Source organism: Electrophorus electricus, chromosome 19 (assembly GCF_041902795.1).
Source record: "Electrophorus electricus isolate QZ-2024a chromosome 19, ASM4190279v1, whole genome shotgun sequence".
Lineage (NCBI taxonomy): Eukaryota > Metazoa > Chordata > Actinopteri > Gymnotiformes > Gymnotidae > Electrophorus > Electrophorus electricus.
The window spans coordinates 15,497,910-15,513,164 of record NC_137515.1 but is presented as its reverse complement, the minus strand read 5'-3'; the positions used below and the strand labels follow the sequence as shown (position 1 = coordinate 15,513,164).

At 40.0% G+C, this 15,255-nt stretch overlaps 1 protein-coding gene across 2 annotated transcripts; it reads right to left on the bottom strand.

The window, feature by feature from the left end:
• Nucleotides 1–641: 641 nt before the first annotated feature.
• zpld1a (zona pellucida-like domain containing 1a) lies at nucleotides 642–7,184 on the bottom strand. 2 transcript variants are annotated; one of them, XM_027000735.3, is made up of 10 exons: nucleotides 7,079–7,184; nucleotides 6,682–6,902; nucleotides 5,464–5,645; nucleotides 4,811–4,883; nucleotides 4,422–4,519; nucleotides 2,704–2,784; nucleotides 2,387–2,558; nucleotides 2,077–2,179; nucleotides 1,828–1,857; nucleotides 642–1,525 (listed from the first exon to the last, which is right to left on the bottom strand). In XM_027000735.3, the coding sequence occupies exons 1-10, from the start codon at nucleotides 7,182–7,184 to the stop codon at nucleotides 1,350–1,352; spliced, it is 1,242 nt and encodes a 413-aa protein (XP_026856536.2). In that variant the 3' UTR covers nucleotides 642–1,349. The 2 variants fall into 2 exon arrangements, with proteins under 2 accessions (XP_026856536.2, XP_081558669.1); XM_081702543.1 differs by lacking the exon at nucleotides 2,704–2,784.
• Nucleotides 7,185–15,255: the final 8,071 nt, after the last annotated feature.

The window sequence follows — 15,255 nt, the reverse complement described above, 5'->3', positions numbered from 1 at the left end:
GTATTGTCTCTGATTCCTGATTACTCATTTAGCTGTTTTGTGTGTATTAGCTTATTAGCTCTCATTATTTTACTTAGTAATTGACTTAGTAATTCTGAACAGGTATTACATCAGCCAATATTCATGCATGAGTTGATTTAGATATACATGTATGTAATTGAATATGGTAATATTTATTCATTTGCAGCTACTTTTGTTCCAGATAGCCCTAATTGTCTGGCTTCTCTGTGTTTTACAATTATTGCAAAGTGGACACATGCTTCATTTTAGGAAAAACATACATCATACACTTCAAAAAATACATCAGATCAACCATTTAAATGCATTGTAAAATGAAAAATGAAAAATGAAAAAAAAATTTTTATTAAAATAAGGAGGAATAAGAAAATGTAAAATGATGGGTACTGAGAATCAGAAATGCAAAAAAAGAAAAAGCAAAAAATAGGAGTACTAATAAATAACTGCAAGAACAATTCAATAACTCAATAAACCCAAGAATATTGTAGCAGTAACAACAATGACAATAACATCACATAGGCTGTGAGTCTCCTTCTGAGTCCCCAGGCTCTGTGACCTCCACCAACCCTCCCACCCCCTGATTTATTTCAGTCTAATTATAGGGGCACAGTACAACATATTATAGCTATTTATAAGATACCTGTGTGCATACACCTAGATGTAAGAGATCCTAGACCCTGCAATAGCGAGTTAAGAGACTGAGGTATTGACTGAAAGTTTAGATTCACCCTCATAGTAAATTCACATATAAACCAGAACCGTAGAGTGCTTACTGACAGATACAAACCGCACTTTAAATACAACAGTTATGAGCATTAATCAAAGTTAATCTCTATTTCACAATGTGCTATACAAAAGTGGATAGATACAGATCCTAAAGATGCAGCGATCGAGGTCTGACTCTCTGACCCGGAGAGCTCACGGTGAGTAATAGGATGCAGTTGAGGCTTGTAGGGTTTTCAAGTTGAAAGCAGTTACAGCTATGTGATCGTTCAAGGTGAATGTGTGCCTTTCCCCTCAGTAGTCTTTAGATCAATGTTCACAATATATCTATCATTCTTTTCTTACAATCTTGTCAGTGCATCTGTGGTGATTGCAGGTAATAGCCAGCTTCTGAACAAAAGTCCAGCAAACCACAATTGTTTATGAGCCATATTAAAAGCTAAACAGGAATTATGACAAATGCCAGTTTGAGACTTTAATGTTATTAACTGGTTTATAATCACTTTTAAAAGGTACAAATTCTACATGATGTACCTGTAAGCTGTTTGGTTGTGAGATGCGTGTGGATTTGTGTGTGTGTGTGTGTGTGTGTGTGTGTGTGGGTGTGTTTAGCTGAAAACGGGATTGTGGGCCCCTGACAGTGGCATCGGAGCAGGCCATTTCCCTTTCAGGAGTGTCAGTGTGAAAATGAAGAAGCACAGGCCCACCACAGAGAGGATGACGATGCCCGAAATTAGAGCACTTGTTACTGAGTTCATCCTGAACGGAGCACTGTTTAGCTGAGCTGAGATGCACAGAAACACACACGTGCACAGAAAAACACACACACACACACACACACACACAGACACAATGTAAGACAGACTGGATCCATGACATAGCTCCAGTACTTCAGCAACTCTACTCTTTCCTTCCTGCAGAAACATGCTGCCTGTGTTCATTATTAACCCCTTTTCCTACTCACTCTGCAGGCCCTACAATTTGCCTCAATTTTCAGCCTTGAAGCTTTGCTCATCCTGCATCAGGCACAGCAGAGCTCTGAGGGTTAAGGGTAAGGCATTAGAGAAGCACAGGAAGAGAGCTTACCTAGCTCAGAGTTATTGGTTGGAGTTTCATCTGCGAGAGGGGAATGAAAGGATCATTTAAGCGGGGTGTCAGAAAATCCACACAGGTCCCTACAGGCTTGCCACCATTACTAGCATCCAAACTATTTGTCCTAGATGCATTTCCTGTATGTGCTGTTCATTGCAGATTGAACAGGCTGTTTGCAAAGACGTGGTTGGGTGAGAAATCTCAGGGTGTATGAGTCTGAGTGAGGGTGTGTGGATTTCGTACCACTTCTGGTGATGATTGGCCCTGCAGTCATAACGGCATTCCCAGATGCCACATGAGAGTCTGCACTCTCCGGCACATTCCGTTTCTTCCGCTTACCACAGATCTGTCGGGGAACAAGATGCTCGCCATTCTTCTACATACTCGTCCAACTGGGCATTGCAGTTTTACAGTTTGATGTATACTATTATCATTTTTATCATAGTATAAATTAAACAGTTTTACAGTTTAATTTATACTATAATAATTTATTTCACAAAGTTTATTCAGCATTAGTCATTAGTGAGCACTGCAGTTGACAACAAGGTTGTACCGGCAGGAGCATGGAACAGTCATCAACACGGCAAAGCTTGGTCACACAGTGAAGGAAGACAGTGGACATCTTCTGGTTTTTGTGCTTGACAAAGCGGAACACTTCAAAGGAGAAGCGACCCATCTGACTTTTTCCGTTCTCAAACACGGTTGTCTGCGGGTCCTTATCACATCTGTTAGAGAAAATGCAAAGCGGCACATAGAAGGATCTGCTACAGCTTACACACAAATGGTATATGGAGCACACACACACACACACACACACACTGTAGGCACTACATGCTGCTGTTCATGAGATAATGCAGAACGCAGGATTACCCCACAAAAAGGTCATAACGAAGCTGGTCATTGGGGTTCCCGGAGGGAGTGGTGTAGCAGTAATCCATCCACACATTCCACCTATTGGGGATAGCAGGCATGGATCAGGGACACTAAAACACAGGGACTTAAACAAGGACCATAGAAGGTTTGCATCACGTAGCAGTCTCCTTCATGCAGAACTCGGATGCATGGCCTTTTCATACAGTGGCCTTTCCACCTTTTCCCTCTTGCCCTGTGTGCTTCTGCCTGCCCAATTTCCAGTCCTGAGTCGAGATGTGCTGGTGTTTTGTTTAGTGCCTAGATCTGCTTTAAATGTGGAAAGCGATAAGGGTCAAAGATTGATATGAAGACAGACTGAGACATTACCCACTGCATTTCTAGAAACATATGTTTGGCACTGCTAGCAAATACATTTTGTGCCTCTCCTTTTACCCATCCTGAACACACAGAGAGTGAGAACAACAGAAAGAATGCAGAGCTGAGAGATGAGCAGAATGAAAAGCTGGAAAGTGGTAAGAAAGCAGATAGGAGACAGAGAGTGGGGGGGGGGAAAGGATAGCTAGGAATGGTATCGGAATGTTAGTAAGGAAGAGTGAAAAGTAATCTATCCAAGGAAAAAAAGAGAAATACCCCAACCTACTGTTAAAAAAACTGTGCCACTAGGTTTTATTTTCTTGAGAAATCTTCAATTGCATGGAAAAAGAGACCACTCTGAACTTTCATCAGTACATGCTATTCCATCCCAATGTCTGTTAAATTCTAACACAGGCATACCTTATTCTGTTCTTGGTGAGGTACAGATGAGGTGATCACCTCAACCAGATCTTATTTAACAATAATATCAACAATGATTGGAGAGCATATCAAGAGGCATGAAAGGTGTGACTGAAAATTGGCAGGTTTGATGACTTCTTCCACCAAATATTGATATCCAACAGATATTGGTTTCTGAAATGATTAGTATTGTATAGTCAAAAATTGAATATGGGCTTGCTTTCTTTAACTGAGGTCTGAAAATACTGGGTGTTATTGGTTATTTTGACCAGTGGTCATATTCTACAAGTAAATGTTCTAAATGACAATACATGTCATACTTGAATTTGAAAAAGTGAATGTGTGTTTATTTTATGCATATTATATATATATATATATATATATATATATATATATATATATATATATATATATATATATATATATATATATATGTAGACTCTGTTATTGTTACTGACAAATCCATTGTATAAATTGATTGAATTTTTACTGGGTTTGTTTTGTTTGAAATATTGAAAGATTCTGCGCACACACACACACACACACACACACACACACATACACATATATATATATAATGTATATAATATATATATATATATATATATATATATATATATATATATATATATAAATAATGTTTGATATGTTTGGACACACCTGACTGAATGTAATAGTAATAAATGTAATTTTAATGTCATTGTTATGCTTAACTTTGTTTTTAAGTTTGTATTATGCTTAAGTTTGTTCTTAGGTTTGTTAAGGTGTTAGCCTTTTCAATTTCATAACACACACACACACACACACACTAGTCAATATTTATCACAGCATAATTACATATGTGTTATTTCATTGGTTTGATGCCTTCTCTGTTTCTGTGTGTCCACTGGTTTTATATATATATATTCTCTTCTGAAATCTTTGGCTCTTTTCGCTGTCACCTTCTGTCCAGATTAGTGGCCTTCACGGCAGCAAACACACGTGTCTTCAGAGTGAGGCCTGTCATGGGGATGGCCAGTGGAGGCGTGTAGGTGGAGTCCTGCAGAACAAGAAAAAACTTACTGATCATCATTTATAAGGATCTAGCCAATCCAATGCTCGCATATGAACACATACTTAAGTCTCCATTGATTACTTTTCTGCACTAAGGACTTGTTTTTGAGGAAGCACTATCATCATAATCAATACGGTGGTGCTGAATTTTATACAGATATTTTAAGAGTTTAAAGAAACTACACAGCTTCAGATCAAATCACATCACAAATCAGTGGAACATGGGAAATCTGTTTCTGTAGCAAAGGCACAGAAGTGAATAGACGAAAATACTCACATTGTACAGCAGTAGGTTCAGCGTGCTCACAAATGTACCGTTACTATCCTTTACTGAAATGGCTGCAGCAGACCTTCAGGACACAAAGCAGCAGAAACACAAATAATGTGTTTATTTTATGATCACATTAAGGGCCAAAAGATAAACTAATATAACATTTCTCATTATTCACTGTTGAAAATTATCAGAAATAACCATGCCTTTGGTTCATACACTCTTTTCTAAATGCATACTAATTACTGAATTTCTCACTTGTTAAAATTTTTTTAAAAATAAATAAATAAAATAAAATGAGCGTTCAGTGATATCACCTAGGTTCTGCTTTTAGTGATGTTCATTAACAAGCTTTAATGGGAGAATGATGATGTCTAATTAAACTCTGTTACTGCTACTCACAAAACTGTTTTATAAATTGATTTGATTTTTATAGGGTTTGGCTGTATTAACCTTTCTCACTCCCCTCACTGTTACTCACTGTCACTGCGTGTTGATTCATTTATATACTTATTTAGTATTAACATTTGATATTGGTGAGGTATATAGTGTTTTATATGAGAGAGTATATTGACGTGTGTAAGTTTGGCATGGCATTACAGTACCCAGGTCACAGCACATGAGTGGCCTGTGAAATGCAGATAGCAGAAGGGACTTACGACGCCAGCTGTGTGTTGTTCACTAGATACTCCAGTGGGTAGCTGCAGCTGAATTTGTAGAGCAGGCCGGGTAGGTAGCTGATGACGGTGGGAGGGTCAGGTGTGTCAATATACCCTGAAATACTCCCAATCTGGACCAATGAGAGGTTCCCATATGCATTGGGCCCGTGAGCCGTGGATACCTGGATGCGCACACACACACACACGCACACACACGCACGCACACACACACACACACACACACACACATACACACGCACACATGTACATACACACATACACAAACACACACATACAAACACTCACACATATGGACACACACATACAAACATCGATGGCTCTCTGTGGCTTCAGGGACCCTGTCCCAAATGACATCACCAGCCCGTCATACTTGAGCTAATGCACCAAAACAGCACTAATCTCTAGATCTATCCGCCTACATAAAGCCTGAGTCTCTGCCATCACTCAACTGAAGACACAGCAAGTCCACACCTCAGAGCAAAAGTTTCAATCTCCACATCTTCCTCTTTACAAGGCCCACAGGCATTTGTGTAGTAAAGAGACTTGAATACCATCTCTGCTTTATGTGGATTCTACAGCGTCAGTTGAAAGAATGTCTACAGACAGCGAGGGCTTTTTTCATACATCCACATACATATATCCAACACATACATGGTCTTGCCTGAATCTCAGGGTAGCTGAAGCACATCCAATATGCTTCTTAGAAAATGACCAAAAGCTGCTTGAAACAGTCCAAACGTCCAAAAATCAATATGAAAAACAAATGGGATAATAGCATTACAGCCTGCTGTCTAAGCCATAAGCCTGGGGTAACCACCTCCGCTTTTGGAAGGTCTGTGTAAATCACAACTGCGTGATTTCCTTGCTAAACCACATCTAATTCCATTCATCAGTTCACTACCCACCAGGTTATATGAGTGTGTCAGAGCAGGAAAATCTCCAAATTGTACTGCAATCCTTGCAATCAGAGTTGGGCAAGCCTAGCATAAGCAATGTTTCTACCAATCCTCTCAGGCCTGTATTAACAGGTAGGAGCAGTGTCTGCACATATGTAAACTTGCTCCCACACTGCCTAAACCTGAATACCATTGCTGCTCCCCTGCCTCAGTGTTGATCTTGGACAGGTCTGCTCTTTGTGGGTCAGCAGTCTGTTCTAGTGTAGTCACTTCTTTAGCTGATTCCAAACAAGTGTCCTACCAGTAGTGAGTTTCCGCAGGCCTCCAGCGCACTGAGGCTGATGCTGAACAGCACGACTGTAGGGAAGGTGGAGTTGTTAATAAACCCTCGGCAGTGGGCGTCACCGTGACGCCCGTTCAGGGCTAGGTCAGTGTCTGTGTAGCCGGAGAAGAGCACCGGGCAAAAGTTGATCTTTAGCGTGATGGTCTGCACTCCACAGTACACGCTGATGTCACGCTCGGCTACAAAAAGAACGCGATGTTTCAGTGGTGCCAGAAATTACAAATCACTCTAATGTGTGATCTGCATACATTATAGTTACATATGATTTATTTTTTCTTATTAGATATTTGGCTCAGAAATCTGAAACGGGCATTGAGATTTATGAAGCAGACTGGGAAGTGCATAATGGACTCACCAGGAAAACGACTGTGAAAGTGAGCATCACAATTGTATCCATTGAACTGTGCTTTAACTATCAATAATTTATATAACAACAAAATAATCAAACACACACGATCCATGTCAGCACCTGAGGAAAACAGTTTGTTAGTGATTCCTTTTTACTCATCAGAAAATAAAAGACAACAACATATCAGATCTTTTCTGGTTCTCACATTTGTATCAAAATGCAGATTCAGTGAATGAGCAAAATTGTCAGAAAAGAGAACTATGATTTTCTTGGCAACACAACATGAGAAAACCCCCAATGAGAAAGAAGCCTGGAATAACGAACCCAGAATCAACACACGTACAGCCTTTGTAGCATCAAACAAAATGAACTCAGCAACTTCATTACATTTAAGGTTGTAGAATCAGCCTTGCAGCCTTCCGTCATCGCTGCAGTCTTTGTGAGGCACGGCTTTTGAAATAATCAAAAAACGAATGATCATAAGCCCTCGTGCTGGTGCGTGAGCCCGTCTTTCTCCCTGCTGGCTGTCACCCTGTGTATCCCGGAGCGTGGGACTCACCCGTTCCCTGGCAGCTGATGTGTCAGCGCTGCTCCATGCACTCCCACCTGCGACATGAGACTGACTGGGCTCAGCTGGAACCGGCATCCCCGCAAAACAAACCCGGCGCTGCTTTTGCTCCACGGAAAAAAATTAAAGCATAACGGGCTCGTTATTCGGACGCGTCGACAATAAAAGGGCTGTCCGGAGGAGAAACATGGGAAAGTCGATCAAAAAGTGAATGTGTTATACAAATCCTTTCACGGGGCCGGAAACATGAGCGGTTTTTTGAAGTTTCCCACTCATATCCTTTCTGCTTGATCTCCCTGTGCTGGAGCTTGCAAGCAGCCCCCCCCCACACCACATGGGGTCTGCGCAGGGGGAATTATCTTTTCATCAGCCCCGGTGCTGAGCAGATCGCTGACTGAGATGGCCTTTCTGCGTGCCAGCGTGAACCGGGAATGGGGTGGCCACTTTCGAGCCTTTGTTTCAGCCTGCCTCAGTCAGCGCTTCTCCAGCTGCCGTCCCACCCGTTGTGTCTGTCTGCCCCTGACCTCGCAGGCCCGCTGCTCTCCTGCCGCTGGTTCCACCCACGGAGGATTAATGGACGGTGGACATTCGCGCCTTGCCATACATTTTAAAGCCTACTAAAGATACTCACTAAACCAACGAAACAATTCAGGCTTTTACAACCTTTACCTACATATTCTCATGACCTGCATAACCACAACTTAAGCCAGGAAATCACTTGTCCAGCATATGGTTTTCTTCTCTTCTCACGATATTCCAGTTGATTTGTGTGCATTGCTTTTATCTAAATGAACCACTATTGCTGTGGTCTTCTCCATCTGAGCATTTAATCTCAGTGATACAGTGAACTTTGACCTTTAGCTTTATGCTTACATAAGACGAAGGGTGAATGGGTGAATGGGTGAATTCATTAATGAATGAAGCATGGAGGAAATGGGAAAAAAAGAGTAAGACGTGGCTGCCTCTACTCCAGACAAGTCAACCACGTTCTGAGGCAGGCCCTGGAAACACCCGGGGCTACGGCTCCCGCCTCAATATCCACCTACGCCATCCACAATGTGTGCGAAGAAAAGAGCGATATCTCAAAGTTCGCTTCCGTCTATACGCACTGGGGTCTTCAAATCCGCACGTCTTTCGTCCTTCCCGGCCGTAACTCGGTCACAGGGGAAATAACAGGCCCCTTTTTTTTGCTTTTCCTCGGACGTTGCTCGTCCGACGGACCTCATCGTGTGACCACGCCTCAAATGAAGAATGGGAATAGTCACATGTAGTGCAGTAATCCTGCATGTGAGATAACCATCACCTTTTGCGCAGCTCCAGCAAATGTCGTTCTTTCATTTTGTCCACATCTATGTCTCTATATGCCAGGCCGTAGATGTGCTTTCATCAGTATTATCAGCACCTAGGCAGGCTGGCCCAGGTCGGGTCAGGCGAGCCACACCGCCAAGACAGGTCAGGAGGTGTGGAGGTGGCACCTTACCCTGCCACACTCACACCCTCTGCAAAACAGCAGCTGGAGCAGACATTTCAACCAAGCGAAAATGAAAGCATGCTGGCCTTTAAGTAGTACACTGTAGGATTTTAGAAAAAAAATGGAGATAAATAAACTAAATAAATCTATGAATCAAGAACGTTTTTATTTGCGGGAAGCCTCTTCTCATAACAAGATTTTTAACAACATAAATAAAGAGCATTCATACACCTACATTAGGATAAAAATGTTTTAGCACCTGAGCTATATCCTGCAGAGATGTGTCATAATATTCAGTTTGAGCAGATCTGTAGCAAGCTGACTCATTTCCAACAAAATAAATTCTGAAGTTGGATAACTACAAACGATGAAGAGTTTTCTTCTATAGAGATCTCTTCTAGAGTTCCTTCACCCCTGGACTCACATCCGAATAAAAATTATGCATGCAAGAACAACTGTCCATGAGCACAGAGACAGTAATTATAAATTATCAATTTAAATACACTCTCTGAATCTCTGAATTTACATTTACATTTATGGCATTTGGCAGATGCTGTTATCCAGAGCGACTTACAAAAGTGCTTTGTCATTTACTCATAGAATACATCCCAGTACAGTAGGTTAGTGTCCAACACACCAATGAACTAGAATACTGTTGAAATACAGGAATCAATGCTGAAGCCTTTGGCTTAATAAATGCTCATTCATTTAATTATTATTATTATAGTATTATCAGCCCTACTGATTTTGAAGAAATATGGAATATTTAAATGTTATATATTTGATAACAGTCAGGGCATTCTGGAGAATTGACATGGTATACAAAGAGTTCATTCTGTATTCAGTTTAAGTTCACTTCAGAACCACATTATTACGGTCCTTCTTGGTGTTTTGTACTGCACTCTTAAGTCTGTGACTTTCTGAAACTGCACTGTCAAAAAGACATGAATATTGTCTTGTTAAACTGTCAAATGGGAAATAGGCTGTTTCATTGCTTTGCTTTTTTTTCCGATTTAAATTTTTTTATGCTTTCCAAAGAAAATATACAACAAAGAAGTAGGAAAAGAACAAAAGAAATGCAGTGAGTCATAGGCTCTTATAGGCTCTCGGTGTCACACCGAGAAAGCATGAAGGGTGTGAACAAGGTGCTATCACAATAGCATTATGTAGTCTTCCTCAGATTCTGAGTTCACTGCGAACCTGACCAGCAGAACATTTTCACCTCTTTTCCCGCCAGACGATACCCCACTATCTTGTGTCCTACGTGAAATTAATCTAGATATCAGTACGCCAGGATAAATAAATCTCTTTCTTAAATAGGGTACATGTAATTATTATCTTTGTGTGAGATATTGTTTGGTGAAATATCATGGCTTGACCTTTGAGCAGGTGTCAGTCCTTTGACACAAGCCTGCAAGGAAATTCCCTAAAAAAGGTTTGCACGGTTGCCGTAGCCATCAACACGACACGGCAGCTTCTGACAGCTTGGATAAACACTGCGAGCTCAGATGCTTCATAAGCTATTGCCATATGTAAATCCAGTATGCTAATGCAGTCTCCATTTTGTTGATTGGGTATTTATTTATGGGGTGAATTTATCATCCACTTTTAACAAACATATTTATTATAGGCAAAGCATGATAGTGAGCACTAAGTGAGTGGGCTTTTAGGAAAGAGACACATTTCACAGCGTACAAGGCGTATGTGAAAAGAGGGAGAGGCAGAGAATGAAGGAGAATACACCGTAAATCTAAGTAACACAAATTACTTCCTTGTTTCAGACTTTCATACTAGGAAACGTCATGCTTAGAAACGGCTGGTGAGACAGAAAATTCTCCTGTGACTTCACCTCCCCGATGGCCCAAATTCCAGCAGGAAGCTGTGATTCTCCCCTTCCATAAAGCCTGAATCAAAGTGGTTTAGCCAGACCTTTCCTCCCTCTTTAACCTTTCAAGTGAGCAACTTGGCTTGTGTCTTCCAGAGCCTAATTTCCAAAAGCCATTGTGGGGGAATCTTTTAATAAAGCATTCTTACCTTCGTGTGTTGAGTAACTCTACAACTCCCTTTATAAGGATTGGGCAGTATTAACTGACTGGTCACTATTCCAAACTAATTACCCTGAGAAATTTGGTTTGAAAAGTGTATCCAGAAATCATATATGTGAGGCATTGGATAACAAATCAATTTGCAGGTTAGCTGGTTAACCATTTTAATAATCAATTTGACTTACTACAGTTTGTGATTTAGACTAAGCAGCTATTAATATTATTTCAGTGCACAAAAATTGGATTATTATCATTTCAACCCACAACAAGCAGTTGTACCTGTAGTTGGATATTGTAGCCTACTAGAAAATGGAAAATGAAAGGCTCTTTCCATGAAAAATGTAAATGTTTTAAAACATGAGATAACCTTATAGACTCTGTAGGACTGCTCAGGTAAGTTATTACTGTTATTTTTGTTTCCAAATAAAATGACCAAAAAACAATATTAGGTAGTCCATCAAAATCTAAAAAGACTCACTGCCAATACAAAATAGGTCTAACAGAATTAAATCAAACCTTTGTTTTGCAACCATTTTGTCAGTGCTCATAGACTGATTTTCTTTTTGGGAATTTTGGAACTTTTGAAATCCTTCCTTGCTCCTGGCATTCTTCTTTTGTTTCTAACATGGTTTTATGTGGCTCCCAGAATCCCAAGGTCCACACCCAAATGGTTGTTGTAAACATTTGGATGTCCAAAAATTAAAATTAGAACTCAATGTTGTGTTTCCACACCTGCTATGAGTCCTTCATTCTGTCTCAGTTCTTTCTTTTTTTTTCTTCAGAGTTGGATCAATGTTTTTTGTTAGATGTGCCAAATCTTTTCACCACAAAACTTTCCCTAAGAAACTTAATCTGAGCAGTGCAGAACACTTTTCAGAACGCCCTGTATCCCCCTTATTGCGCTACTTTGCCATCTGTGTGAAGGATGTTTTATACAGGATATGTGTCTGAGCTTGTATATTTTTGCATCTGAATTTATTTTGACCAAGTAAACAAAAATGATTTTTAAAATTATACTCAAGATAATTAGATAAACAAGAAAACTAGATACATCTGAAAATAGATTTTAAGCCGATAATACAGTTTAAAAGTCAGGAATGAGCAGGTAAAATTCAAGTGTTCCTGCTGTATTTCCTTCCTTTGATGGGTCCAAAATGTCCAAATGAAACATAAACACATTGTCCCTATTGCTGCATGAGCAGGAATATTCAATCCGACATAGCAGACGCTGATATCTGTTTGGTGTGTATTTATTTGTGAACAGTGATAGAAATATACAATGTTTTTATTTTTCTTTATATATCATGAGATGTAGATTTCAGCATTCATGTACTATGCAAAAGATGCATCTTAAAGCCACTTGAGGGGAAGAGAACTGTGTTTAGATCCATTTGAATATCAATAACCACTGGCTTACCCGGCTCTTCATCTGAACAACTATACACACTTTCACTAACGATGATATTGTCAGCCAGTCCCATGCTGATATTCACTTATATCTTAAATGTAATATATGAAATTATATGCATTATATTTCACATGAGATTTGACTACTTTGTAGAATGTGGATGATTCAGGAACTTGGAATCTGTGATAGGGTTCATAAACTAGAAGACAGAACAGGCTGTACTGAGGATAGCACTATTGTCTGTGTCTGAGAGAGAGAGGCTTCAGTATGAGCAGACACAGACACTGCGCACGGCTCCCCGGTGGCAGAAAGCATTGTTTATATATGAAACACAAGCCACATGTATTCAGAGCACAGGAATACACCTTCTCAGGGGCTGCCCATATCTGTAACACACACAGAGAGAGAGAGAGAGAGAGAGAGAGAGAGAGAGAGAGAGAGAGAGAGAGAGAGAGAGAGAGAGAGAGAGAGAACCTTGTAACGTATAGCACAGCACTGGCCCGCTAACAGACTTTGTGTGCAAAATTGTAAAGCAGTTAGGGGATAGAATCTGAGGGATTTTTTTCACATTATTCATGAATTTGACAGAAGTGATGACTTTTCATCACGCTGTGTTTAAAAATTAAATATGAACACCGAATCATTCCATTAATATTCCGCAATCATACGTTTATCAAATTTCCACTATTTCTGAAGTATTTACCTTCAGTATGCGGTAGAGGGTCTCCTATTGAAAGATACGACTGGTGCTCCACAATGACATCATTTGACAAATTTCGCGAGCTGAGGTGGCAGCATATTGCCCCCTAGTGGAGATGCTCATTAAGGCGCGGACTAACGCTACAGCATGCTTGCATGTGCTCATCTATCTGGTGCATTTATGCAGCCTTTCTCCTTCCTGAAACAAATCAGTGTGTTGGCATTGTGTTTCAGTAACGCATCTCCCTTAAATTCACTCACTCGATTACACTTCCTCTACAGCCTGAGGCAGCATTTCCTGTTCTCAGCCTCTGTTCAGGTTCCAGCAAATAATTCCTTTTCACCTGCGCTAGTCTCAGTTTATTCTCAGCCTGACTAACACACAGTGCATTGGAGAAGTAAAACAAGAGGACAGACTATATAATATTGAATGAATGAAGTTACACTTATATGGTGCTTTTCTCTGAACCCAAGCACGCTTTGCAATCAACGCAGAACTTTTACATCCATTGAACACACCAGTGAATATCTGGCTGGTGTTCTCAAAAACACTATTATATGGAGAAACAGCAGTGGGAGTAATGCAAGTAAATAGAGCATGATGCCAGTACAAGTTTGGGTGTCCACAGACAAGATGTAATCCTCGGTCATGAAATTGTGTGCAGAAAAGAAACTAACTAAAGAACATAAGCAACAGTGCTGAACACTTACATAATAAAGCAAGATGTAGGTCTGTCACAAGTGCCATGATAAAAACAGCAGTGGTAATTAAGTTCAGATTAACTGTAAACATACTGTTTCTTATGAGTATCTGGGAGGTGGTCTTTAACAACTTACCCCAGGATATCATTATTTGTAGCTACATTTATAACTATTTATGCAGTCCTTAAGTCCACTGGTTATACCAGCATTCCATTTTTTCTTTCATAACTGGAAACAGGCTCAAGAGATAAAGGGTAGACTGGTACAAATTTAAGAAATTGTGTCAAGGTTACATATTGGATTACTTGAATCTCTGAATCCCTCGAATAGATTTTTCTGAATCACTTCTCTGGTATTTGTACTGTTGAATCTTCCTTTACACCAAACGCCAAGTTGCCTCAACCATGAAATGTATAAATGCGTACTTTGGCCACCAGGTGTCTCCCTTTTCAGTCTTTATGCAGTGATATGAAATTAACTTGACGTTAAACTCATGATAACAGTTCTTTAAGTCTAGTTTTGTTGGAGAAAATATAACTGTATATATATATATATATATGTGTGTGTGTGTGTGTGTGTGTGTGTGTGTGTGTGTGTGTGTCGCTTTATCATGAAATTAGAATTAAACCTAAATGTAAGTACATAACAAGTTCAGTCACATGTCATCATACTGAAATAAAGTTATGAATCGTCTAAGTGCCAGCGTGAACGTCATTTGACATTTACTCAATCATAAACCTTTTAACCTCGCGCTTGATTAACAGATTGATCATCTATAGCCTGCACTTGTGTGATTGTCCTACTTCAGTTCTCCATTACTTTGTTGGAGGATAAATGCATGTATTGCCTATTGCACAATATCTCGTTTAAAATCAAAACCCATAGGCCTTTTAGTTCACAACAGTATTTAATCTGAACTATTCACAGCTATTCACACTTCCCTACTAAAAGTTCTTTTTTAAAACTTATCTTCGGACTATTGTTATATATGGCCCGTCATTTTTTGCACTGGCTGCAAAATGCTCAACATAGCAATATGAAGCTGTAAAACTTAGATATTTAAAAGATATTTATCATTTACTTTATTCCAATAGCGGAACTGGTAGATAATGCCAAGCAACTGTGCAAGCGGGGGAAACTCAGACGCCATATTGGATCAACTCGTCTATGCTAAGCGTTGCTTGTAGTGCCCTTCACAAAAGTTTGGAGCCAACATGGCGTCACCACGCACGGGCCACTCCAGCATCCACACGAACCTTGGGAGGATCCAGTCAGAAGAGGAAACACCCG

Excerpts from the sequence above, each read along its gene's own strand:
- zpld1a (XM_027000735.3), bottom strand. The coding sequence starts at position 7,184 with ATGGATCGTGTGTGTTTGATTATTTTGTTGTTATATAAATTATTGATA. Across the intron at positions 1,858-2,076 it reads GCCAATCATCACCAGAAGTG|ATGAAACTCCAACCAATAAC; the intron begins GTACGAAATCCA and ends CCCCTCTCGCAG. Across the intron at positions 1,526-1,827 it reads AACCAATAACTCTGAGCTAG|CTCAGCTAAACAGTGCTCCG; the intron begins GTAAGCTCTCTT and ends TGTGCATCTCAG.